The sequence below is a fragment of the Callithrix jacchus genome, chromosome 22 (assembly GCF_049354715.1).
Source record: "Callithrix jacchus isolate 240 chromosome 22, calJac240_pri, whole genome shotgun sequence".
NCBI classification, from domain to species: Eukaryota; Metazoa; Chordata; class Mammalia; order Primates; family Cebidae; genus Callithrix; species Callithrix jacchus.
The window spans coordinates 31,697,225-31,723,929 of record NC_133523.1 but is presented as its reverse complement, the minus strand read 5'-3'; the positions used below and the strand labels follow the sequence as shown (position 1 = coordinate 31,723,929).

The 26,705-nt window shown below is 48.1% G+C and overlaps 2 protein-coding genes and 1 long non-coding RNA gene across 11 annotated transcripts in view; 2 read left to right on the top strand and 1 right to left on the bottom strand.

Annotated features, from left to right (window-relative positions):
* Positions 1-1,507, top strand: part of DMKN (dermokine) — a 17,736-nt gene extending 16,229 nt beyond the window's left edge. For 7 of the 8 annotated variants that reach the window (XM_078359050.1, XM_078359051.1, XM_035284845.2 and 4 more), the window contains one exon: positions 1,190-1,507. In XM_078359050.1, the coding sequence (XP_078215176.1) occupies positions 1,190-1,423 (234 nt within the window). In that variant the 3' untranslated portion in view covers positions 1,424-1,507. The remainder of the gene's footprint in view (positions 1-1,189) is intronic. The other variant, XM_035284846.2, reaches the window with a different exon arrangement.
* LOC108589702 (uncharacterized) lies at positions 76-26,705 on the bottom strand. Its single transcript, XR_001908992.4, has 3 exons — positions 26,542-26,705; positions 14,226-14,292; positions 76-1,475 (listed from the first exon to the last, which is right to left on the bottom strand). It is a non-coding gene; the product is annotated as an uncharacterized LOC108589702 (long non-coding RNA).
* Positions 7,975-11,096, top strand: KRTDAP (keratinocyte differentiation associated protein). Of its 2 annotated transcripts, XM_003735545.4 has the most exons (6): positions 7,975-8,083; positions 9,595-9,633; positions 9,733-9,774; positions 9,949-9,993; positions 10,660-10,707; positions 10,954-11,096. In XM_003735545.4, the coding sequence occupies exons 1-6, from the start codon at positions 7,997-7,999 to the stop codon at positions 10,990-10,992; spliced, it is 300 nt and encodes a 99-aa protein (XP_003735593.1). In that variant the 5' UTR covers positions 7,975-7,996; the 3' UTR covers positions 10,993-11,096. The 2 variants fall into 2 exon arrangements, with proteins under 2 accessions (XP_003735593.1, XP_008985993.1); XM_008987745.5 differs by lacking the exon at positions 9,733-9,774.

The following is a 26,705-nucleotide window of genomic DNA, read 5'->3' as shown; positions in this document are numbered from 1 at the left end:
CAGATAACCTGAGGTCGAGAGTTCAAGACCATCCTGGCCAACATGGTGAAACCCTGTCTCTACTAAATACAAAAAATTAGCCGGGCATGGTGGCACATGCCTGTAATCCCAGCTACTCGGGAAGCTGAGGTAGGAGGATCACTTGAACCCAGGAGGCGGAGGTTGTGGTGAGCTGACATCATGCCATTGCACTCCAGCCTGAGCAACAAGAGTGAAACTCCATCACAAAGCAAACCAAACCAGACCATTCCAGCTTGGGAAACATGGCAAAACCCCATCTCTACTAAAAACACAAAAAATCAGCCAGGCAGGGTGGTGCATGACTGTAATCCCAGATACTCTGAAGGCTGAGGTGGGAGAATCACCTGAGCTTGGGAGGTTGAGGCTGCAGTGAACTGCAATCATGCCACTGCACTCCAGCCTGGGCACTCAGAACGAGACCTTATCTCAAAACAAACAATCAAACAAAAAACATTAGCCAGGCATGGTGGTACATGCCTGTAGTCCCAGCTACTTGGGAGGCTGAGGCAGGAAGATTGCTTGAGCCCAGGAGATCAAAGCTACAGTGAGCTATGATCACACCACTGCACTCCAGTCTCGGCAACAGAGCCAGACCCTGTGGAGAAAGAAAGAAAGGATGGAAGAAAAGAGAGAAAGAAAGAAGAAGGAAGGAAGGAAGGAAAAGAAAGAAAAGGAAGGAAGGAAGGAAAGAAAAGAGAGAAAGAAACGAAGAAAGAAAAGAAGGAAAGAAAAAGAGAAAGAAATAAAGGAAGAAAGAAAGAAAGAAAAGAAATGACCCTCGGAAATCACCCTAAGCTGAAAAGAAATGACCCTCGGAAATCACCCTAAGCTGGAGTCACATAGGCACAGCTCTGAGCGGGAGAAACTTGTGTTCCAGACTGAGCACCGGGAGAGGGATAGAGGTGTTACAGGGGAATCTGAGAGAGAGGAGCCTCCTGGCGGAAAGGTTCAGAGGCCGGATGCAGTGAGGCTACCTGGGCGAGAGGTGATAGCTTAGCTCGGCAGAACCACAAGCATTGTTTTAGGTGGAGCAAAAGTGAGGGGCACCACAGGTGAACAGGTAGGACAGCAAAAGAATGGTGGGCACCCAGATGCTGGGTGAAAAGATGCCCCATTTCCGCAGCCTTAGGAGTGACCACTTGCTATCATCTGATTTTCTTTCTTCTAGACAATTTCTTCCAACCACTACCGAGGCCCCGAAAAGCACTGGTCATCAGGGAACTCCTCCCCTTGGCCCCCAACCTGTGCCAGCCTTGGCTCGGCTGCTGCACCCCCACTTCCCAGGCTGGGGACCCGGCTTCTCTCTCCTCATTTCCTACCATTGCACGGTGGTGCTTCAGTGACCACCAGCCTCGTCGGAGACACCAGCCGCCTTCTCTACTTGCTCCATTTTGTGAACTGAAGGCACTGTGACAGTTTTCCAGGAAGGAGGAGCTTCCTCCTTTTGAGTTTCTCTGCAGAAATAAACATGAATCTTATTTCCCTACGACTTTCTCAAATTTTATTCTTTAATGGTTACGTTGATGGGTCGGGGAGGATGGAAGAGTGACTCGGGCAGCTAATCCGCCTTCTGCCTGAAACTGAGATAAAGCACAGCAGGCCGGGCCAAGCGGCCCGCACTGTGCCTCAGTTTCCTCATCTGCAAAAAAAATCATTGCCCAACCTACATCTGAATACCATTTTTTTTTTTTGAGACTGAGTCTCACTCTGTCACCCAGGGTGGAGTGCAGTGGCACAACCTTGGCTCACTGCAACCTCTGCCTCCTGGGTTCAAGCAATTCTCCTGCATCAGCCTCATGAGTAGCTAGGATTACACATGTGCACCACCATGCCTGGCTAATTTTTGTATCTTTAGTACGAAGGGGTTTCACCATGTTGGCCACTGTGTTCTCGAACTCCTGACCTCAGGTGATCCACCCGCTTCAGCTTCCCAAAGTTGTTGGGATTACAGGTGTGAGCCGCTGTGCCCAGCTTGAATACAATTTTATTTTATTTTATTTTATTTTTAAAGATGGGGTTTCACCATGTTGGCCAGGCTGGTCTTGAACTCCTGACCTCAAGTGATCCACCCACCTCGGCCTCCCAAAGTGCTAGGATTACAGGCGTGAGCCACCAAGCCTGGCAATACAATTTTTTTTTGCACTTGAAGTAGTCACAGGTGTTTTGGTGGCCTGAGAAAGCGACAATGGAACTATTCAAGTTAGGAGGCAGGAGGAACGATGTTATTCAAAGTGGGAGGTTAGTCCCAGAAGGTCAGGGAGAGGGCAAGAAACGGGAGCGAGGTGAGGTGCTGTCGAGACTGTGCCTCATCACGTGAACAGGCTGCGGTGGGGATGGGGGTGCAGCTGGGGAGACGCACTTAGGAAGTTGGGGGAATTGGATCAAACCTGGGGTCTTATCACAGGCACTGCCCTGTGTTTTCAGGATGCAGAGAGAGGGAGGCAAAACACTTCCACCCCATTGCTGTACCAATGAAATAGGAGAGGGTGCAGTGCAGGCTGAGCCAGGCTTATCCCATGCTGAGGAGCCCCTGGGACAGGGCTGGAGGTCTGCAGTTGGAGCCCCTGAATCCCACCAAGCTAGACCAACATGCCAGGATTAAGGAGCCCCCACTCCTTTGTTCCCCTGGCATCCCTGCAGGGGGACAGGAAGTGAAAGGTGGACACCAGTCACCCTGCCAGCCTAAGTGACTCCCTCCCAAGCTTGGGTTCCCTGAAGGCATGGCCCCTGTCTGCCTAGGTCACTATCCACCCCCAGGACAGGCACAGGGCCTCAGACGGTGGATGAATGCATGAAAGAAACCTGGTCTAACACTGACTTGAGGAGACTGAGCTGACCCAGCCCCCCTGCCTGGGAGAAGGCTAGGCCACTCCTCTGCTAGGCCTCCTGTGTCTCTGGGGCCCTGAAATCCGGGTGCTGGTTTGTACTAGTCCTCTGGGGTTCAGGAGCTCCTCGCAGTACCTCCTGGAGGCCACAGGAAGGCAAGCGCGGGGCTGTCCTAGGGAGGACGCTCAATCCTCGCTGCACAGGGCGCTTCCTGGAGCATGAGTTGGGGTGGGAACCCACGGAGAACTGAGGTCACCTCGGCCCAGTCCCTGAGGCACTGGGGGAGACACGGAGGTGAGCAACAAGGTTCTTGGCTCTTGGGGTGTTCTTGGCCCAAAGGGCTGAAACAGCCCTTGAAAGCTTAGAGTGACATTTCTGTCTTACTCCTTAGGTACCATTCCTCCACAGCGGCCAGGAAGGAGCCCCTGCTTGGGATCTACTGCCAGCTTCTCATTAGCCCTAGAAGAACATCCCAATTCCTCACTGCGGCTCTATGCGATCTGGGCCTGGCCTCCCTCTCTAAGGTGGCTCTGGGCCTGCTGGCACAGGGTCTCAGGGAACGTGGGCGGCTGTTACCAAGGTCTCCAGAAAGCCAGAGCCTCATCTGCTTTTAGGGCTTATTCCAAAGGTCCCTCCCTAGGCCACCTTTTTAAATGTTTACTTTAATAGAGACGGGGTCTCGTCATATTGCCCAGGCTGATCTTGAACTCTTGGGCTCCAGCGATCCTCCTGCCTCGGCCTCCTAAAGTGCTGGGACTACAGGTGTGAGCCTCTGCCACCCGCCCCCAGGCCATCAACCGAGGAAACCTGGCTGCATCATAGCGCCCTGTTTTCTTCACAGCACCTGTTCTCTGAAGTCATCCTGTTTTCGGATCTACTTTTTGTTAGATTATGATGTCTCCTTCACTGGGACATGGGCTCCCTAGGGCAGGTACTTTGTCCATCTATAGTACCCAGCACCAAGAGCCAAATAAATATTTACAAATGAGCGAATGGAGAGGGACTGGAATTACGTCGGACCAATCCAGGAAGACTTCCTGGGAGAGGTTTAAGCACAGGGCACATAGGGTGGGCGGCAAAGGAAGAAACCAGACCAGCTGGTGGATGAGGCTGCTTTCCTGGGTGTGACAGCACTGACGGAGGGAGGAAGGGATGGGATAGGGATGCCTCAAGTTCTGCCTGCTAATACTCCACACCCCAGCCCCCTTCCATTCCCAGGATTCCCGGATTTCCACCTAAGTGTTCGCCAAGGCCCCAAAAACCCAGTGTCTATCCCTTAGACTCTTCACTCCCTCCCTAGACCCAGGAGGCTGGCTGCCAGGCCCTAGGTGTGTCTCACAATGGAGCAATCGGGGCTGGGACTTGCCTCTTACCCACACTCAAGTTCTGGCAGATTTGGGGTGGGGTGGGGGCAGGCCTGTGGGAAACAGGGGTTTACTGGTATTCCCAGCGAGGGAACTAGGCAGTCAAGCTGCCTGCAGAGGTGATGTTGCAGAGCTAGTCTCTGCGGCTGCCTGATTCCATTAACCCTCTGTGATTCACCCAAAGCCGAGCTGCGTCTCGGGCAGATATTCCTGCCGCTCATCACCTGAACCGCTGGGATCCTCTCCCAGGGAGAACCCCCTGCCCCTCTTGCCCTCCCACCCCCCTGCCCAACCCAACCTAGGGAACACAAACCACTGGGGCAGTGTGGAGGGAGGAAGGGGGAGGAGTTCGGAGAGAGATGCTGGCTTCCAGAGCCGGCACTTACAGCAAAAATCACATAAAGATGGAACTAGCCGGGTGCTGTGGCTCAGGCCTGTGATCCCAGCACTTTGGGAGGCCTAGGTGGGCAGATCACTTGAGGTCGGGAGTTCGAGACCAGCCTGACCAACATGGTGAAACCCCGTCTCTACTAAAAGTACAAAAATTAGCTGGGTATGGTGGTGCATGCCTGTAATCCCAGCTACTTGGGAGACTGAGGCAGGAGAATCGCTTGAACCTGGGAGGTAGAGGCTGCAGTGGGCCGAGATCATGCCATTGCACTCCGGCCTGGGTGAAAGAGCAAGACTGTCTCAAAAACAAAAACAAAACAAACCTACCCTCGGAAAATCTACCAGGAAGGTGCCAAGTGGAAACAAATCCTGAGTCCAGCAGAGCCAGCTTTTTGTCAGGCACAGGAACAGAATTTCTTGGGTTGAGCACACAAGTAGTTGGCCTGTGTTTAGAGGCATGGTGGGAAATGTCCCTGTCTTTAAACACCACAATGCTGAACACGAGGGCCAGAAGCAAAACCCTATCTGAAAACACATACTTGGCGTGGCAAGATGATTGTACTACTGGAGGCATCTGGCAACGGAGGCAATCGCAGGTTCATCTGGGGGCTGATGCCACGAACCTCTCAGTTCTTTGTTTTCATTTTGTCAAGAGCGTGCAGTTTGATTCATTTAAGTTAATGCACAGACGCTTGGGGCTGCCACCTAGGACTGTGCAGGCTATGTATCACCAAGGACACTGGTAAGGGGGACCTGTGGGGGTTCGATGCAGTCTGTCCCCCACTCAGGACATGGGTCTAATTCACACAGGGTGTGAATTCATACATGGGCTGCAGCATAGCCCCTCCAGCACAGAGAGGAGCAATACAGGTTCAGGCTCTGGAAGCCTGGCGTTCTAATGCTGGCCCTGTCACATTCCGGCGGTGTGACCTGGGCTGAGTTATTTAACCTCTACATGCTGTGCTTCCCCCGCCTATAGAATGTGAGTAATTATAGCACCCACCTGTGTCAGAATCACCGGGAGATTTCAATGAGATCACGTATGTGGAGCACTTAGTACAAGGCCTGCCACATAGTAAGCCTCAATAACTCGGCTAACGTTGTTATCGACAGCATTAGGTGGAGAGGAAAACAGGGAGGACAACTTACTGTCAAAGGGGAATACACGAACCAGACTCCACAGCCAAACAGCAGATGGTGTTGGATCGTCCGATGCTCTAGACAGCCCAGGCCAAAACTGACGCTGGGTCCCCCCACCACCTGACAAATCATAGCTGATGATACAACATCAGTTCTCTTTTGTCTGATTCTTCACTCCTAGAGTTGACCCTATGCAGATGGAATGGTGGCTAATGAGCTTTTTCAGTCACTGTTTGTTAATTAGTAAGGATCCATTACACATAACTTGTGTCCTCCAGAAAACCTTTTGGGAGGCGCTCCACCCGCCTCAGTCATTCTCTAACTCGTCCCCTCCAGGAGCGCCAACTCTGTGACATCTACTGCTGCGTGGCCACCTGGGCTAAGGGAGTGTTCTCCAAACACCGTTCCCTCAGGTAGCTCTGCACAGGGGAAGCTGCCATCATAAAATCAGAGGAGGCTGAAGAGGGGCAAGATGTCTGTGACCAGGGTGTGGGGGCAGTGTGAGGATTGAGCCAAGGTTGCCCAGCTTCTGGGGTTCATAAAGATTGTTGATGGATGCCATCCAGCCCTCCCACCCAGGGCTGCCACCACCGAGCATTGCATCAGGTTCGGTTGATAAGGTCTTGCTTTGCCCTGGCAGCTCCGGTCTGTGTCCCAGCCCCTCCCTGTTACACCAGGAGCCGGTTTGCCCACCTGAACCTCATTGTGGAGAAGGCTGTTTGACTAGAGCGATGTGTCACAGTGAGGTGATCCAACTCCCAAACTGGGGGTGGGGCAAGGTGGGTTAGGGCAATGACATGGAGTGGGCACTCCAAGTTCAGAGTACCTGGGTCGCCTCTCAGCCTTCTGGCTAAGATCAAGTGCAGAGTACCTGAACCCCGTTTCCAACTGGGTACCCCAAGACCTGTTTTTTGTTTCCCTGTTCCTTGTCTTCTTAGCTCAAGTAATTTCTCTGAAGACCAAAGAGTAAAAGATGGGCAGTTGGAAAATGGAAGGGTTCAGCCCTGTGGAAGGGAAGTGTACACTGGCGGAAGGATGCTGGAATACTAAGTCTAACACATCCAATCTGACCAGTGCTGACTCCACCTGAGTTCTGTGTGAGCCACAGTACTAGGGGGATGTAAGGCGAGACCAAAGATGCAGCTCCTGACCTGAAGGAACTTGATATTCTAAAGGGGAAACAAGGCAAGAGCATGACTTACTCAGATGCAATGCCCGAGAGATACAAATGAACGAATATGGGAATTCTGAGAAAAGAAAGGTGTAGAGACGGGGACTGGGGATGGCAGAAAAAATCTGGGAAGCTTCATCCAAGATGAGAGTTGGGTTCTGAGGACTGGAGATGAGAGAAGGCCATGTTAGGAATGAGGAACAGCACGGCCAGATGCTTGCAGGATGGAAAAAGAGGGATATAGTTGGTAAGGAGTCCAACTTGGCCAGAACGTGAGGTATGTACAGAGGGAGTAAGGGAAGAAGTCATAAAGGTGGGTTGAGTTCAGAACATGGACGGACTTCAGTGCCAAGCTAAAGAGTTTACACGGATTTTAGGTGGGGGGAGAAAAAACCCTGAATCATCTTGGAGCGCAGACTCACACCTGTAGTCCCAGCACTTTGGGAGGTCAAGGCAGGCAGACCCCCTCAGTCCAAGAGTTTGAGGCCAGCTTGGGCAACATGGCGAGACCCATCTCTATAAGAAAATAAAAAAATTAGCTGGGTGAGGTGATGTGTGCCTCTAGTCCCAGCTACTATGGAGGCTGAGGTGAGTGGATCTCGAGCCTGGGAGGTCAAGGCTGCAGTGAGCCATGATCACACCACTGCACTCCAGCCTGGGTAATGAGTGAGAGCCTGTCTTTAAAAAAACAAAAAAGAAAGAGAGAGAGAAAAAGAAGCCTGAATTCTAAGAGAGGAATGGAGGATATAAGGAAAAGAGACAAAGACAAAAGGACAGGTTGCTTGGGTACCACTGCCAATCTCTCGGAGGGACAGGTCCAACCTGTCTCCGTCCCAGCCCCATCTGCATGAAGAGACCCATTTCAGTCTTACCTTCCACATGCCTGGGGCAGAATGCGAATTGAGAAATCCAAGGTAAATGAGGAACAGTCCATGCCTCCCCCTCCCAGAGCCCCGGGGGTGGGCCACAGGATCTGGGGGTGAGTCAGTGGGGTGGGGACCCCATTTCTGTACTCATCTGCCTCCTTAGGAATATAAGGAGCAAGCAGTGAGGCTCCGCCTCAGAGCACCCCAAACTTGACGCCATGAAGATCCCAGTCCTTCCTGCCGCTGTGCTCCTCTCCCTCCTGGTGCTCCACTCTGCCCAGGGAGCCACCCTGGGTAGTCCTGAGGTGAGCACGTCACCTGTGTTTTTATTCTTATACCTGTTACCCACCTGCCCCTCCATCTCTCTACCTCCTGTCCATTCCTGGATAAGCGGCTCTTAGTTTTCAAGACTAACAGGGTCTGAAGAAGCTGGGATTCTGAGGAAGGGAGGAGGGAACAGAACATCCCTGGGGAGATGTTTAAGGAAAGAGATGCTTCTCTTTCCGGAAGGGATGCTGAAGTGTGGGGGGAGGCTCGTGTACTGAGCCCTGGGAAGAGACAGGACTGAGTGGGTGGTCGAGTTCAGACGATCTCCACCACGAGCCCTCGGAGTGTTCACCCATTCCCACCCAGCTGTGCACAAGCCTGGGGACATGCGGGGGAGGAGGGGAACTGAAGGGCGGCACATGTGAGACAGAGCAGCTCCAAACCCAGGCCTGTGTCCACATGGACAGCAGGTGGTGACGGTGGAGCAAAGAGGAAAACTGGCTAGTGCTGCCTGCAGCTGACTTACTCTTAAGAGGAGTGGGGGTTTGAGCACTCGAGACACCCCTGCTTAGCCCCTCTTTGCTTCATTTGTGCTCCTGTGAGCAGCGCCCAGGTGATGGGTGGCTCCCTACTGTCTCTGGAGTGCAGGACACAGTGAGAATCTTTACTATCCAGTCCTCAGCCATAGAGGAAGCCTGATGCCTACTCTGAATTGAAAAGTCTAAGACAGGGGCACAGGCTCAGTGGCTGAGGATGGAGCCAGTGGTGTCACTGAGCGGGAGGTGTCAGGGCCTCAGGTGCTGTGGGGCCGACTTCCCCAGTCTGAAAGGGCAACTTTCACCCCACCTGACCCCACGGAGTAGGAAGACGTGCCCAGAGTTTTAAAATTTTCAGGGGAAACTACAAATCTGGATGATTTATGAATGCTTACTAATTCAAAATGCCTAATTTAAACCAAAAAACAAACGAGCCAAACTTCCATGAGATCTAAGCATCTGGAGCCAGCCTGCAGGCTTCGTGTTTGGCTCTGTCATGGGGAGGACAAAAGGGGACACACTGAGGCTGGAATGGGGTCTCCATGGAGGAGGGTAATGGAGCCTCCAACATTGGTCTCAATAAAGCTACAAAGCAAAGCAACCTTGGTCAGTGAGAGGCAGGTGGGTCACCTCAGCAGCTGGGCTCCCACCTGCACATGAATCTTTCCCACCCAGTATATGGACTGAGTATGGGTGTCTCCAGAACACTCCAACTCTTAGAGTTAAGTCCACTTCAGGACAACGCTAGCTAGCATTTCCCGAAAGGAATTCTCAGCTCCAGGCTTTCTGCCTGCTGCCCATCGTGACACTGCTTACATGGACCATTCTCCAATCCCCCTCCTTACCCTGCACATCCGCCAACCACGTGCACGACTGGAACGGAGCCCACGGCGGAGAACGGGTTGCGTTCTCTCGGGGTCTGGCCTGTGGATGAAGTCAGAGCTGGCAGAGAGGGATGTGGGCAAGGGCCAGCCTGTGACCTTCTGCCTCTGTTTCTCCCTCTGCCTTTCCAGGAAGAAGGCACCATTGACAACTATGCGTCACGACCCGAGGTAAGCATCTGCTTTCCCCGGCCCTCCAGCCGAGAGTTTTTCCTGTCTCTCTCTTTGTGCTTCTTAGCAACTTTCCTAACACCCTGCTTTTCTGCCCAGGCCTTTAACACCCCATTCCTGAACATCGACAAGTTGCGATCTGTGAGTATACTTCCCTGGTGCTGCCCCCACGAATGTCCTCATAACAGAGGGGATAAACGCCTTATAGAGAGCTTGCAAAGCTACTACGGCTCCTTCACCTTCTCCAGAGGGCTGGGGGCTAAGCTCTGGCCTCCCCAGAGCTGACCTGCTTCTGCTGTCTCTCTTCCTCCACAGGCTTTCAAGACTGATGATTTCTTTAACTGGCATGCCCTCTTTGAGGTGAGTGCTCCGGTGCCCCTCAGTTGTCTGCCATCCCAGGGTGGGGGCAGCACATTCTGGCTTTAGTCGTTTGGGTTGGTTCCTGAGCTCTGGGAGGGAGTGATCGCCCTGCCTTGGTGCTGCCCAATGGGCTGTCAGCCTAAGAAAGCTTCCCCTGGCGACTGTCCTGGCTACCTGCATTTTTCTAAGATGGCAGTGGAGGAGCACGGCCCCAAAGACAATTCCAGAAGAGGAAGAGCCTAATCAGTCAAGATTTTATTTGAATCCCCTCATCCTCTACAAATAAACTGAGGCCCTCCCGCACTTAGAAGGCTAAGTCAGAGACAGAGCTGGAGCCTGAATCCCCTGGCTCTGCACTGACTGAACAGACGACCTTATGCAAACGCCTTTGGTTCTCTTGGCCTCGGCTTCCTCATCTGTGATGTGGGATGATGACAGTTCCCACCACAAACGGTTGCTGTAAAACCCACTGAAATCATGCTTGTAGAGCAGTTCTCACAAGGCAGGCACGCAATACGGCCTCGGGAAATATTAGCTCCTGATTAAGTCATGATAAAGCAATAACATTATCGTTGCTGTTGTTACTGTGGGAGCTCATTCAGGGACCGCTTACTGCTCCATGCCCGGCCGACCTGCAACACATCACTCTCTTTCTCTTTCTTTTAGTCTATCAAAAGGAAACTTCCTTTCCTCAACTGGGATGCCTTTCCTAAGGTATGAGGTGTGGGCATTACGAGGATATAGAGCTTGGGGGCAAGGAAGCAGCAGAGGATATGGGAGACGGAGTGGGGACAGGGAAAGGATGATAAACCTTCTCATCAAACTGAAGGGGAATCTCAGCTACTACATATAGAGGAGGATGGGAACTCACACTGAAGCAGAAATTCCTTTCCATCCCTGCCATCCTATACTGGGCACCCAGGTGTTCCCTATCTAACCCTGACCCCCCTCTCCCTCCAGCTGAAAGGACTGAGGAGCGTAACTCCTGATGCCCAGTGACCATGACCTCCACTGAAAGAGGGGGCTAGTGTGAGCTCTGATTCTCAGCCTACCACAACTCTTTCCTGGCTCAAGAAGTCCAATAAAACATTTTCCACCCACCAGCTCCTGTATCTGTGTCTTTGTCCTTCTCCTACTGGGCTTTGCAAAGAAATTAAGATGAAATGAGCCTCAAGGCTGGTAGGTAGAAATCTTGACTTCTGAGAGGAGAGGAAGTAGGGAGATAGGAGGAAATAGAAAGGACACACCAAGATGGCAAGAGACCCCCTCGTATCTTAGCTCCTTCCTGTTGGCTGAGATCTCTGAGGAGCATGAAGCTGTGACTTGCTTAGTAAGATGCCCAAGAAATCTGTAAACCAGAAAGTATCTGAGACAGGTCCCATTCTCTGGAGTGGGAGCTCCTGGACCCAGAAAACTCTCCTGTTGGTTTGAACAATAAAGACAGCTCAAACTAGTACCAAGCATCGATAGATTTGCTGGAGGTCAGGGACACCTTCACTCAGGCCATTCATTGGTTGCCAATTTGTAAACCAAAAAGTATCTGAGATATGTCTCAATTGATTTAGTAGTTTATTTTGCCAAGGTTAAGGATAATGCCTGGGAGAAAAAATACAGAATCAGAGAAACAGTCTGGTCTGTACTTTTCTCCAAAAACGATTTTGAGATCTTCAGTATTTAAAGGAATAAAGAGGAGAAAGAGGGAGGGCATGATCATATTACTGAATCCACATGTTATAAGAGAAAAGGAGCAGGTAGGGAAATAGTTATAGATTTGTCTCACGGTCAGTAAATCTGGCACTTTACATAAGATAAGGTGAACACAGAGTAGCTATCTGTTGAGATATTGAACATTTTACCTGTAGCTATCCTTAGGAACAAAAGGAAAGGCAGCTTCTTGCATGTCTCAAATTTCAGCTTATCTTTTTTCCTTTCGACAGAGTGAATTGGGGTCCCAAGTTTTTATTTTCCTTTCACAAATCAAACCTGCTCCCCGACCTCTTCCCCACGCACCTTCTGAAAACCTGATTCCTTCTGTAATGGCGACTTTGTATAACAGAGTTATCTAAAATCTAAGGTTCAGGACCCAGCTTAAATCATATGAACCCATCTGAAATCCTTTTTCTGGAATTAGGTAGGCTCTAAATAAAGAAAACCAGCAGTGTGACCCTGAGCGAGAATGTGACCACGGCGAGAGTCTTTCAGGGTCTTGCTCTGTCACTCAGGCTGGAGTGCACTGGCATGATGTCGGCTCACTGTAACCTCTGTCTCCCGGGTTCAAGCAATTCTCCTGCCTCAGCCTCCTGAGGAGCTGGGATTACAGGCACTCGCCACCACACCCAGTTAATTTTTGTATTTTTAGTAGAGATGGGTTTCACCACATTGGTCAGGCTGGTCTCGAACTACCTCGGCCTCCCAAAGTGATGGGATTACAGGCATGAGCCACTGCTTCTTTATCCGTGAAATGAGTATGGAAATAAATAAGAATGATAATAACCACCCTGCGGTGTTACGAAGGTCAAATGAGATAAGTACATAAAACTTGCACACCGCCAGGCATACAGTGGATAATGTATTGCGACTCCCCCAGTCTCAACCAGAGAGCTGCCACAATGACCCAGATTCACTCATTCACCCGCCCACCCATCCATCCATCCATCCACCCATCCACCACCCACTGCAAAGATTCTGAAACACAGAAGGATTAGTTTTGCTTCCTATAGATGTATTTTCTGTGATCCACTTTGTATACTTAAAATACTAAATTAGTTGGAATTATTTCTGGTTTCTCTTGAAAACTGGGAAAATTAGAGAATAGTGGACGTGCGACTGGCTTAAAGCCAAGCAGCAGCTGCCCTCCTTGCACAGGACATGGCTCCCAGGTAAGTTTCTACTTGGCAGGCTTCACTTGCTTACACTGCCATTGGCCTTTATAAGCAGCTGAGTTTGTAAACCATGACCTGCAGTTTAACTGAGGACGTACGCTTCAAGGGAAATGAAACTGGGTTCCTACTTTCAAGGTGCTTACAGACCAGGTGAATAAGACATGTAAATGTTGCTGGCTGGGCACGCTGGCTCACACCTGTAATCCCAGCACTTTGGGAGACTGAGGCAGGCAGATCACATGAGGTCAGGAGTTTGAGACCAGCCTGGCCAACAGGGTGAAACCCTGTCTCTAGTAAAAATACAAAAATGAGCCGGACGTGGTGATGCATATCCTGGATCTATGCTAGATCATGTGAAATCCCAGCTACTCAGGAAGCCGAGGCACGAGAATCGCTTGAACCCTGGAGACAGAGGCTGCAGTGAGCCGAAATTGTGCCACTACACTCCAGCCTCAGAGACAGAGCAAGACTCTGCCTCCAAAAAAAGTTGCTTATGCTCTTCCTTCCAATACACACAAAGGAGAGGAAAGCTATAAATGGAAGGGCCAACAGAGAAGAAAATCAAGGACAGTGGTCAAATGCCGAAATCAACTGAAATACTTAGCGAAGATTGCCTACTCACAAACCGGGTGATAGGAAACGGCGTACAGGAGGAAGAGGGAAGGGGCTTAAGGGACACCAATCAAGTGACTAGGTTTTAGAAGAGGAGTAAAGCGTCTTCAGAGGATTGGGAGTCATGATACACAAGTGAAGAGTATCCCTGAGATAAGGTGGAAGTTCTCAAAGTGTGGTCCCCAGGCTGGCAGCACCGGGATCCCCTGGGAACTGAAAAGAAATGCAAATTCTTGGGCCCCTCTCTAGATCTACTAAATCCGAAACAAGGGGTGGGGCCCAGCAATCTGTGTTTTAACAAGTCCTCTAAGCAAGTCTGATTCACTAAAGTCTGAGAACCACTTCCAAAAGGAAAGTTAGAGAATGATTCACCCAAAATCAGGATAGTGGTTATCTCTTCGATGGAGACATCCCATGTGATAAGAAAGTGGCACGTAGAATATAAGGGGGTGACAGAAGCCACTTCTATATAACGTTGCATTTCTTCTTTAAACACATACATTTTATACACACTTATGCATGCTGTATTTCACAATAACATATTACTAAAGCCAGAGACTCTCAGACCAATTTGCAAGTGCTGACAGAATACAGAGTCAAGACACAATTGGAGTCTAGAGAGACTGCGGTCTGAACCAAAAATAGAAAAACAAAAAGACGAAGTGCAGTGTAGACAGACTTGTGTACATGAGTGATAGATGTATCCTAGATCATGTGAAATTGACAAAATATACAAACCATGGGTCAGGCCATTCACAGGATTCAAAGAACGGAAGACACAGCACTTGTTCTCCCAAGGGATGACCTGTGCAGGATGACGAAGCCAGGATTAGTCACTCTTCATTTTATACTTTATAAAAACAACAAGTGCATCTTTTTTTTTCTTTTGAGAGGGAGTCTCACTCTGTAGTCCAGGCTGGAGTGCAGTGGTGCAATCTCAGCTCACTGCAACCTCCATCACCCAAGTTCAAATGATTCTCCTGCCTCAGCCTCCCGAGAAGCTGGGACTATAGGCACCCGCCACCATGTCCAGCTAATTTTTGTATTTTTAGTAGAGAAAGGTTGTTGGCCAGTTTGGTCTTGAATTCCTGACCTCAGGTGATCTGCCTGCATTGGCCTCCCAAAGTGCTGGGATTACAGGTGTGAGCTACTATGCCTGGCCAACAAATGCATCTTGTATGGACGCTATACCACCTGTTCAACAGGATGAACAGATATATGCTGAGCTATGAAACAATCTCCAAGATAGAGTAAAATGAAAAAAGAATGTCGGATCATTAGGCTGCCATGTGGTTAAAGATATGGTACAAATATGTGATATTATCTGCATAAAATATCTCTGGAATAAAACTTAAGAAGTAACAGTGATCACTTTTGGGGAGTTAGAGACTTTCACTGTGTGCCTTTTTTGATTTTATGAACAATTTTTTCACCATGTACAAATTACGTATTCAAAAGAATAAATTAAAAATCAAAACTCTCGAGTAAAGCAAACAAAAACACCAAAAAACTCTTTGCATTGTAAAGTGGTAGGGCCTAGTCCATGCACTGACCCAGAGTGGGTACTTCTTAACTGAGTAGATGAAACTGACTTCTCACATTGACCACACCCTTTTGCTACTCAGAATGTGGTCCCCGAGCCAGCAGCATCACCATCACTTGGTGCTTGCTTGCTAGAAATGCAGAAGCTCAGGCCCGGCATGGTGGCTCATGCCTGTAATCCCAGCACTTTGGGAAGCTGAGGTGGGTGGATCACGAGGTCAAGAGATAGAGACTATCCTGGCCAACATGGTGAAACCCTGTCTCTACTAAAAAATTAGCTGGGTGTGGGCCTCTGACCTTGGCCTCCCAAAGTGTTGAGTGCCTGGTTGGCACCATGCCCAGCTACTCAGGAGGCTAAGGCAGGAGAATCGCTTGAACCTGGGAGGCGGAGTCTGCAGTGAGCGGAGATCACGCCACTGTACTCCAGCCTGGTGACAGAGCAAGACTCCGTCTCAAAAAAAAAAAAAAGCAGAAGCTCTGCCCACCCAGAGCTAATGAAGGAGAATTTTTTTTGTTTTTTGTTTTTGAGATGGAGTTTTGCTCGTTACCCAGGTTGGAGTGCAATGGCGCGATCTCACAACCTCCGCCTCCTGGGTTCAAGTGATTCTCCTGCCTCAGCCTCCTGAGTAGCTGGGACTATAGGCGTGCACCACCATGCCCAGCTAATTTTTGTATTTTTAGTAGAAAAATACAAAACCCCATCGGGTTTCACCTTGTTGACCAGAATGATCTCGATCTCTTGACCTCATGATCCATCCGCCTCGGCCTCCCAAAGTGCTGGGATTACAGGCTCAAGCCACCAAGCCCGGCCATGAATGAGAATTTTAACAAGACCCCTGCCCCCAGAAGATTCACATGTGCAGTAACATTTGAGAAGCACGGCCTTAGACATAATGTTGAGTGCTATGCAGACCCACCTGCCGCTGACGATAAAGGAAGCACCCGGGGAGGAGGCACCAGATACCCCAGAACGATGTGTTTAAATATGACGGAAGGGAGGAAATAGTTTTGCACCAGGATAAGAAAATTAGGGAAAGTAACTCTGAGTTTGGCATTCATAAAGAAACTAAAAAAAAACAAAAAAGTCCTTGTCGTACTCAGCCAGGACACAAAGGGACTAAACACCAAAGCCAAACTCACTGATTACCTTTGGAGGCTGCTGGGAATCAACTCATTTTAAAAACTGGTAAATAGGCCGGGCGTGGTGGCTCAAGCCTGTAATCCCAGCACTTTGGGAGGCCGAGGCGGGTGGATCATGAGGTCAACAGATCGAGACCATCCTGGTCAACATGGTGAAACCCCGTCTCTACTAAAAATTACAAAAAATTAGCTGGGCATGGTGGCGCATGCCTGTAATCCCAGCTACTCAGGAGGCTGAGGCAGGAGAATTGCCTGAACCCAGGGGCCGGAGGTTGCGGTGAGCCGAGATCGCGCCATTGCACTCCAGCCTGGGTAACAAGAGCGAAACTCCGTCTCAAAAAAAAAAAAAAAAAAAACTGGTAAATAAAAGAAATGAATCAAGCAAGCATCCATCCTGACTTTCCTCTATGAACTATACTTCACAGTAAACAGTTTCTCTCTCTCTCTCTTTTTTTGTTTTTTGAGACAGGTCTCTGTCACCCAGGCTGGAGTACAGTGGCATGATCTTGACAAGGAAGACTTCACTTCCCTGACTCAAGCAATCCTCCTGCCTCAGCCCCCTGAATAGTTGGAATTACAGGCACAAGCCACCACATCTGGCTAATTTATAAATTTTTTGTAGAGATGGGGGGGGTCTTGCTATGTTGCCTAGGGTGGTCTTGAACTCCTGACCTCAAGTGATCCTCTGGCCTTGGCCTCCCACAGTGTTGAAATTACAGGCATGAGAGCTCATGCCCGGCTGGCACAATTTTTCTTTATACAAGAATTTGAAGCTAGTAAATGCAAAAGAAATAACAAAATATTATCATCTATCAAAACTTAATAAAATAATGTAGGCTAGCATCTGTAGGGAAGGAAAGAAACCTTTTCCTCTGCTGTCTTAGGTTCAGCGGCTGTGGCATCCTAATTAAATTAGCAAGAGGCCAGGCATGGTGGCTCACACCTGTAAACCCAGCACTTTGGTAGGCCAAGGTGGGTGGATCACCTGAGGTCAGGAGTTCAAGACCAGCCAGACCAACACAGTGAATCCCGTCTCTACTAAAAATATAAAAATTAGCTGGGCATGGTGGTGTGGGCCTGTAGTCCCAGCTACTCAGGAGGCTGAGACAGGGAACTGCTTGAACCCGGGAGTCAGAGGTAGCAGTAAGCCAAGATCATACAACTGCACTCCAGCCTGGGTTACAAAGCAAGACTCCATCTCAAAAAAAAAAAAAAAAAAATTAACAAAAGATACAAAAGATAGATTAGCAGAAGAAAAGGCATATTATGCATGCATCCTGAAGCTGTGAAGAAAAGAAGTGAAAGCCTAAAGAAGTGGTCAGGCTGGAGGCTCATCTAGTGTTTTAACAAAGGGTGACAAATTGTGGAAAAGTAGGCTGGGTGCGGTGGCTCACACCTGTAATCCCAGCAAGGCTCTGCCTAAAAAAAGAAAAAAAAAAAAAATGTGGAAAAGTGACAAAACAATGAAAAAGGAATTTGGACATCCAGGTGAGGTAACTTGTGGGAGGGTAAGTAAAACAAACAGGGGAAATTAATGGAAGATAAGGGTTATTTGGTAAGGTTAGCCTATGCAGATTTGAATCTCCAGTTCATCTCCTCTACCCATGGGAAATGTATGCCCTGCTTTTGGCAGAAAGGGAGAGGACAGTTCCTCCCCTGTCTGCTGCTTCTTAAATGCCTTCAGCTCAAGATAATCCTTAGGCTAAAGCAGTATACTTTGGAGTGGCACATTCTAATCCCCTTCACAATAATGACGGCCAAAACTGGCAGGTGAAATGCTGATGGGGAACTTTATGGTGGTGAATCAGGCTCACGACCCATGAACCCATGGGTCTGTCCAACACCAAGAGAGAGAAGAGACAAGCGTCTACAGACTTGATGCACCAGAATGCACACAGCCCCACACCGAAGCATTCTTGCCAAAAAGCAACCCCAAGCCTGATTAAAACTCCAGAATCTAGATCTAACTACCAGTTTGCAGGCAGACGAAAAGGCACAGAAAAGCATGATAAAGGATTCTACAGGAAAGACATTAGTAATCCCCCCCACCCTTGGCATTTCCTATGAGAAATTCTTCTTGAAAACTGATAACCCAGTTTCTTAAAAAAAAAAAAAAAAAAAAAACAACACTGTGGAAAAGCTGGGCTCGGTGGCTCATGCCTGTAATCCCAGCACTTTGGGAGGCTGAGTTGGGCAGATCACTTAAGGTCAGGAGTTTGAGACCAGCCTGACCGACATGGAGAAACTTCATCTCTACTAAAAATACAAAATTAGTTGGGTGTAGTGGCGCATGCCTGTAATCCCAGCTACTCGGGAGGATGAGGCAGAAGAATCACTTGAACCTAGGAGGTGGAGGTTGCAGTGAGCCGAGATAGCACCATTGCACTCCAGCCTCGGCAATAAGAGGGAGACTGCTTCTCAAAAACAAACAAACAAACAAAAACATTGTAGAACAAAAGGGGGAAAAAACTTAAAAATAAAAATTGATAGGGCTGCGTGTGGTGGCTCATGCCTGTAATCCCAGCACTTTGGGAGGCTGAGGGGGGTGTATCACCTGAGGTCAGGAGTTTGAGACCAGTCTGTCCAACGTAGTGAAACCCCGTCTCTACTAAAAACACAAAAATTAGCCGGGCATGGTGGTGTGCGCCTGTAATCCCAGCTACATGGGAGGATGAGGCAGAAGAATCCCTTGAACCCGGGAGGCAGAGGTTGCAGTGAGCTAAGATCGTGCCACTGCACACCAGCCTGGGTAACAGAGCAAGACTCTGTCTCAAAAAAAAAAAAAAGATGTAAGGGACACATGACTTAAATGCAGCATATGAATCTTGTCTATACCCTAATTTGAACAAACCAACTGGGAGAGAAAAAGATTTAGGAGATGATGAAGGAAATCTGAACATGGTCAAATTGATATTAAGAAATTATCATCTTTGGTCTGGGCACAGCAGCTCATGCCTGTAATCTCAGCACTTTGATACGGAAGGCTGAGGTGGGTGGATTGCTTGAGTCCAAGAGTTTAAGACCAGCCTAGGCAACATAGTGAGACCCCGTCTCTAAAAAAATTTAAAAAATAAAGAAACAAACAAAATAAATAAAAATAAATTACCTTTGGCTAGAGTCACGGAGTGAAAAATAAAATTAAGGAAATAAAAAAATTATTAAATTTTTTTAGATGTGAAAATGTTATTGTAGTTATGTTAAAAGAGTCTTTACCTTACAGATACATAACGATGAATTTATGAACGAAGTAATAAACTCATTAGGATTTGCTACAAGATAATCCAGTAGGGGGAATAGGTTGGGGTACACAGGAAATAAGGTCGGTAATTGCCTAATAAATACATAAGGGTTCATTATGCTAGATTTTTATTTTTGCACATTTTGAAGTGTTCTATAATAGTTTCTTCAAATATTCAAAAAATTTAAAGAGTATACTTTTTTTTTTTTCAAGACAGAGTCTTGCTGTGTCATCCAGGCTGGCGCGATCTTGGCTCACTGCAACCCCTGCCTCCTGGGTTCATTCGATTCTCCTGTCTCAGCCTCCAGAGTAGCTGGGACTACAGGCGCGTGCCATTACACCCGGCAAATTTTTTGTATTTTTAGTAGGGTGGGGGTGTTTCACCGTGTTAGCCAGGATGATCTTGATCTCCTGACCTCGTGATCCACCCGCCTCGGTCTCCCAAAGTGCTGGGATTACAGGTTTGAGCCACCGCGCCTGGCCAAGAGTATACTTTTAGAGGAGGGATGGGGGAGGAGGGCCCTCTAGTGGGCAGAGCGCACAGAACTGGTAGTGCCGCATACTGGACTGGGAACACCGTCCTTCAGCCTGGCTATCTTGCAGGCGTGGAAGCCTGGAAATGCAGGTTGGGTCAGATGATAGGGGGCTGAGAAATTTCCACTCAATCCTGTGGTCAATAAAGATAGTCCTGAAGGTGGTAACAACCACAGTCACAACTGCAATCGCAGCCATTCTTATTTGGTGCTTACCATGCACCAGGCTTTATGCCAAGTGCTTTGCATATATTATCTCAGTTGATCCACATAACAACCCTATTAGGCTGGCATCATTATCTCCATCTTATAAACAAAGAAACTGAATCTCAGAGAGAGGAGTACAGTCATGCTCTGTAGAATGACATTTCCGTCAACAACAGGCCGCATAAACGACAGTGGTCCCAAAAGATTATATCACATTTGCACTGTACCTTTTCTATGTTTAGAAACACAAATACTTATTGCGTTACAATTGGCTGCAGCATTCAGTCCAGTGGCATGCTGTGCAGGTTTGTAGCCTAGGAGCCATAGGCTATACCATCTAGCCTAGGTGTGGAGTAGGCTATGCTATATAGGTTTGTTTAAGTGCATTTTGCTGTTCTCCATTTCTCAAAAGGTGTCTCCATCTGCTCAAGCTCCCACAGCCAGGATTGAACCCGCACCTACATTACCCCTGCTTCAACTGGAGTAATTTGGTCTTCACTTGCTTTATAACCTACTGTTTCTTTTAAGACTTTGCTTGAAAAAAAAAAAGCTTCCATTCCTTAAAAAACATTTAAAGCTGGTCATGGTGGCCCACGCCTGTAATCCCAGCACTATGGGAGGCTGAGGTGGGTGGATCACCCGAGGTTGGGAGTTCCAGACCAGCCTGACCAACATGGAGAAAGCCCGTCTCTATGAAAACTACAGAATTAGCTGGGCGTGGTGGCGCATGCCTGTAATCCCAGCTACTGGGGAGGCTGAGGTGGGAGAATTGCTTGAACCTGGGAGGTGGAGGTGGCGGTGAGCCAAGATCGCGCCATTTCGTTCCAGCCTGGGCAACAAGAGCAAAACTCTGTCTCAAAAAAAAAAAAAAAGTTTGGAAACCACTGCTAAGGATCCATTGTAGGCATTTAAGGCGGTACAACTTAACGGTTAGAATATCAGTTATAAGATCAATAAGACCTGATTTCAAATTCCGTTCCTACCACCTTACCAGCTATGTGAGCTCTGCGTGGTTACTCTGCAGGGCCAGAGTTTCATCATTTGTAAAGTGGGAATAATAGCAATACTTCACAGGGGTTAAAAAAACCTGTGTAAAACCTCAGTAAATGTTAGCCTAGTTTTTTTTAATGTTAATAAACAGTAGCTGTTATTATTATGCCATAAAACTCCATTCAAATAATGGCTCAGATAGAGTCTTACTTAGAGAAATAATATTTGCAACTGCATTCACTTGCTCTCTTCTGACAGATGAGGAGACTGAGGCCCAGAAAGATGAAGTGACTTTCTCAAGAGCCCCTGAGAAGAAATAGCAGAGCCAGGCTTTCAACTCTGGCTCTTAAGACTTTGGAGCCCTAGAATTTTTAACTATTTTATTTTCTTGTGTTGGCTGGGCACAGTGGTTCACATCTGTAATCCTAGCGCTTTGGGAGGCCAAGACGGTAGGATTGTTTGAGGCCAGGAGTTCAGGACCAGTCTCAGCAAGACAGTGAGACCCCTGTTTCTATAAAAAATCATTTAAAAAAATTAGCCAAGCATGGTGGTGCTTGCCTGTAGTCCCAGCTATTTGGGAGGCTGAGGTGAGAGGATCACTTAGGCCAAGGAGTTCAAGGCTACAGTGAGCTATGATTGCAACACTGCACTCCAGCCTGAAAGAGACCCTGTCTGAAAAAAAACAAATTAGCTCCCAGGTATTGAGGGCCTATAGTGTGTCTGATATTGTGGTAAGTTCTTTACATTCATGGTCTCATTTAACTCTTATGGGTTTATGAAGCAGCCATCGTTATCACGTGTACTTAACAGAAAGAAAATAAAACACAAAGGGGTAAGGCATGGTTGAATTTAACTTTCTCATTGAAGCTTCTCATCAGATTCCTGAATGCCAAAACCAAGACAGAAGCACAGTTGTGGATGGCGCACCCCAGCAATGACCGTCCTAGGGGTACACTAGAGAGAAATTCTTGCATATATATGCAAAGAGGCAGGTGTAAGGATTTTCACAGAAGCAATGCTTGGAATAGCTCCAAGCTGGAAACCACAAATAAAAGAGTGGCTGTCTAGGCCAGGCGCGATGGCTCACACCTATAATCCCAGCCCTTTGGGAGGCCAAGGTGGGTGGATCACTTGAGGCAAGGAGTTCAAGACCAGCCTGGCCGACATGATGAAACACTGTCTCTACTAAAAATAAAAAAATTAGTTGGGCATGGTGGCAGGCACCTGTAGTCTCAGCTACTCAAGAGGCTGAGGCAGGAGAATCACTTGAACCTAGGAGGTGAACATTGCAGTGAGCTGAGTTAATGCCCCTAAACTCCAGCCTGGGCTACAGAGCAAGACTCTGTCTTAGACAAACAAAAAAATAATGGATGTCTAAAATAGGGTAGACCACATGGTGGAAGGGTAGCTGTCCAGCAATAAAATAAGAGTGCCACGTGCATCCACCTGCCTGCATACAAGCAGAAAGGGGTAATCTCTTTCCTCCTCGTTGTTAAAAGTAAAACTTAAAATGAATTAAATCTAACAGTTTAACTGAGCAAATAACAATCTGTGAATCAGGCAGCCTCAAACCAGACTGGCTCTGGCATAGCCACGTGGTTGAACAAGATTTATGGAAACAGATTTATGGACAGAATAAGGAAAGTGATGCACAGAAAACGGAAGCGAGGCACAGAAACAGCTGACATTCGCCTTATTTGAACATGGTTTGAACAGCTGGCCTCCTCTGATTGGCTGAAACTCAGTGATTGGCACAAAAGTAGGTTACTGTCTGTTTACAAGTCAAATTAGGTTACAGTGTACAGAAAAACTTTTAGGGTGAACTTAAAATATAGAAAGAGGCAGCTTTAGGCTAAAACGTTATGGCCAACATCCCTATAATAAAAGACAGGTTAACAAAAGAAAAGCATAACAAATGTATCGCCTGCACACCTGTGCACAGGAGCCATATAAAATATGAAAACTCACAGAAAGGGCCAGCTGGTTGAAGTCTTTATAACATTTGAGGTAACAGAAAGAACAGAGGCTTAGAGGGTGGGTATCGAGACAAGTTAGGGAGGGAGAGAGAGGAAAGGTCTAGCTGGAAAGGTCAAATGCGATGCAGATGAAACCCCGCATGTAGCAAGCAGCTCTCAGAATGAACAGATGGTAGCCTGTGGTACAAGTTTCTCTGTGAGGCCGGGCATGATGCTCAGGCCTGTAATCCCAGCACTTTGGGAGATCAAGGCAGGTGGATCACTTGAGGTCAGGGGTTGGAGATCAGCCTGGCCAACATACCCTGTTTCTACTAAAAATACAAAAATTAGTCAGGCTTGATGGTGGGAGCCTGTAATCCCAGCTACTCAGGAGGTTGAGGCAGGATAATTGCCTGAACTTGGGAGGTGGAGGCTGCGGTGAGCTGAGATTGCACCACTGCACTCCAGCCCGGGCGACACAGCAAGACTCCATCTCAAAACAAAAAAAAGTTTCTCTGTAAGACCTTCAAAAGGTATCAGACTCCCAATCTCTCTCTCCTGTGAGTTAATCTTCTCTAGCTCAGGACAAGGTGGGGTGGGGATGGTTAGAGAAAACCTGGCCCTCTATTTCACTAATGTTGACGTTCTCTGTAGATGTAAACCTCCACAAAATGTACAACCAGGGCTTCGGCTCTATCTGAAATACTTTCTTTCCTTTCCTTTTTTTTTTTTTTTTTTTTTTTTTTTTAAGACTAGGTGTTGCTCTGTTGCTCAGGCTGGAGTGCAGTGGCACGATCACAGCTCACTACAGCCTGACCTCCCAGGAGGTCAGGGAGGTCAGCTTCCTGAGGAGTTGGGACTACAGGCACACACCACCACCACACCTGGCTGATTTTTGTACATTTGTAGAGACATGGTCCCACCATGTTGCCCAAGCTGGTCTTGAATTCCTGGACTCAAGTGATCTGCCCACCTTGGTCTCCCACAGTGCTGGGATTACAGGCGTGAGCCACTGTGCCCAGCCTGAAATGCCTTATTTCTTAAAACAAGTCTGAAGCAAATGGACCAAAATGTTCAGATGGATTAAAGCTGAGGGATGTGTACACAAGAGTTTGTTAATATGGGTTCTCATATCTTTATGTGTGTTTGAAATACTTCATAGCATAATATTTTATTTTATTTATTTTTGACACTGGGTCTTACACTGTCACTCAGGCCGGAGGGCAGTGGCACAAACAGCTCACTGTAGCTTCAACCTCCTGGGCTCAAGCAATCCTCCTGCCTCAGCCTTCCATGTAGCTGGGACTTCAAGTGCACACCACCTTGCCTGGCTAATGTTTAAAAGTTTTTGTAGAGATGGGGGTCTCACTATGTTGTCCAGGCTGGTCTTGAACTCCAGGGCTCAACTCATCCATCTGCCTCAGCCTTACAAAGTGTTGGGATTATAGTAGTGAGCCACCACGCCCACCCTAACAATATATATTTGATGGAGTATCGCTCTGTCACCCAGGCTGGAGTGGAGTGGCACGATCTCGGCTCACTGCAACCTCCACCTCCCAGTTCAAGCAATTGTTCCACCTCAGCCTCCCAAATATCTGGGACTACAGGTGTGCCCCACCACCCCTGGCTAACTTTTAGTATTTTAGTAGAGAAGCGGTTTCACCGTGTTAGCCAGAATGGTCTTGATCTCCCGACCTTGTGATCTGCCCACCTCGTCCTCCCAAAGTGCTGGGATTACAGGCGTGAGCCACCGCACCCAGTCCTAACATAATATTTTAAGGCAACCACAATAAAGATACCTTAACTTCAATCTGTCCAAAGCCATTTAGCTGTGAGGGCCAAGACCGATAATTCTGGTGGTTGACAGGGTGCTCTTCATGTTACCTCCTAAACACTGTTCCTCCTAAGAGCCTGATTTACTTGATTACAAACCCCAACAATGATGGCACTGTGGAGGTGGCCCAAGAACTTCAACAGAATGACATGGCCTCAGATGCTCCTGAGAAACGAACACAGCACCCCGCCCTTGATGACTATCCTCCCATTAAGACCTCCCACTACATTTTCTGACAACCAACCGACCAACCAACCACAACATTCCTGGGTCCTCCTCCCCTAAATCAATGACAACTCAAACAAACAAAAAGTCCCCAGGCCTCTCCCATGGACTTGGGAGGCCTCTCCCACTACGGCTCCTTTCCCTCACCTGCACCTGAGTCTCCTTCCCGGGCTGGTGACCTGAGGTAATGCTCCTTAGCGCCTCCTACAAGTGACCGCTTTTGTATTTACCCTCCTACTGTGCCTCTATCACCCATGGGATATAGTCACTTCCCAGAATCTCCAAAAGTCCTTTTTATGTTAAATCAGTTCACGCTATCTCTCTACTCTCTACCCTCCCATGATTTCCCATTACTTCATAATAAAACCCCATATGGGCCTATCTCCCACCTCCCCCTCCCACCTTAATCACTTTGCTCCAGCCCCCAGCACCCCATTCCAGCCTCCTGGAGGGCTCTTCAAACAGGCCATGCCCCTCTGTCTGCATGACTCACTTCCTTCTTCCCTTGCTCCCTCATTTCCTCTGTGGCAACCTCACCTCCTCCAGGAGGCCTTGCCAGTCTGATCATCCAACCTAATCTTGCTTTATTTGTTGTTATAGCCAGAAACCCTTGCCCATTATGAAAAACCTTACTCCCTATACAGAACACCCTTCATCACTCATTCGCAGGGTAGCGTCAGGGATGGAGCCTGGATGTCCCTCCAGCACTGGTGATTTGATGAGAATATCCCTCAGGACATCCAATGATCATAGATTCCCCTTGTGGCTTACTCTCAGATCACCCTTCTTACTAATTCCTAACAGAACATCGGGGGAGGCTGAGGTGGGTGGATCACCTGAGGTCAGGAGTTCGAGACAAGCCTGGCAACATCACGAAACCCCATCACTACTAAAATTACAAAAAAGTAGCCAGGCATGGTGGTGCCCGCCTGGAGCTACTGAGGAGTCTGAGGCAGAAAAATCGCTTTAATCCAAGAGGCGGAGGTTTCAGTGAGCTGAGATCACGCCACTACACTCCAGCCTGGGTGACAGAGCAAGACTCCATCTCAAAAAATAAATAAATAAATAAAAATGAAAAATTGTGTCTCATTAACAGACCACCTCGTTATTTCTTATAAATCCAATCGTCTGCACAATTGTTTGCCCTGAGTATATTTTTGCATAATTCATTCAATGTAAACATTTACAACACGGCACAATTTTTTAAACAAATTTCATTTTGGCATCTGTTCATTTCTCAATATTTTATACTTAGCATGCAGTTTCTCAATGAAACCTCCCAAGACCTTACTGGACTTCAGAGAAACCTTGTCCAGCTGCCTTCCCAAGAAGACCCTGCCTAGAAATAAAACTTCCTCTCCTTGAGGCCCAAATTCACAGTTCTTACTACCTGTGGATATGGCAATTTTCAGCTCCAACTCAATTTCCAATTAAACACCGACTCCTCCTCTGGCCCTGTTAGCTCCATGGTGTGGGCAGGATCCCAAATTTCAGCATCTGCATCCAACACTCTTCTCAGCCGGAACACCTCAGCCCCAACTTCTGCTTCCCTCT

Coding starts and splice junctions, on each gene's coding strand:
- KRTDAP (XM_003735545.4), top strand. CDS start 7,997: ATGAAGATCCCAGTCCTTCCTGCCGCTGTGCTCCTCTCCCTCCTGGTG. Junction 9,634..9,732: donor ACTATGCGTCACGACCCGAG/GTAAGCATCTGC, acceptor TTTTCTGCCCAG/GCCTTTAACACCCCATTCCT. Junction 10,708..10,953: donor ACTGGGATGCCTTTCCTAAG/GTATGAGGTGTG, acceptor CTCTCCCTCCAG/CTGAAAGGACTGAGGAGCGT.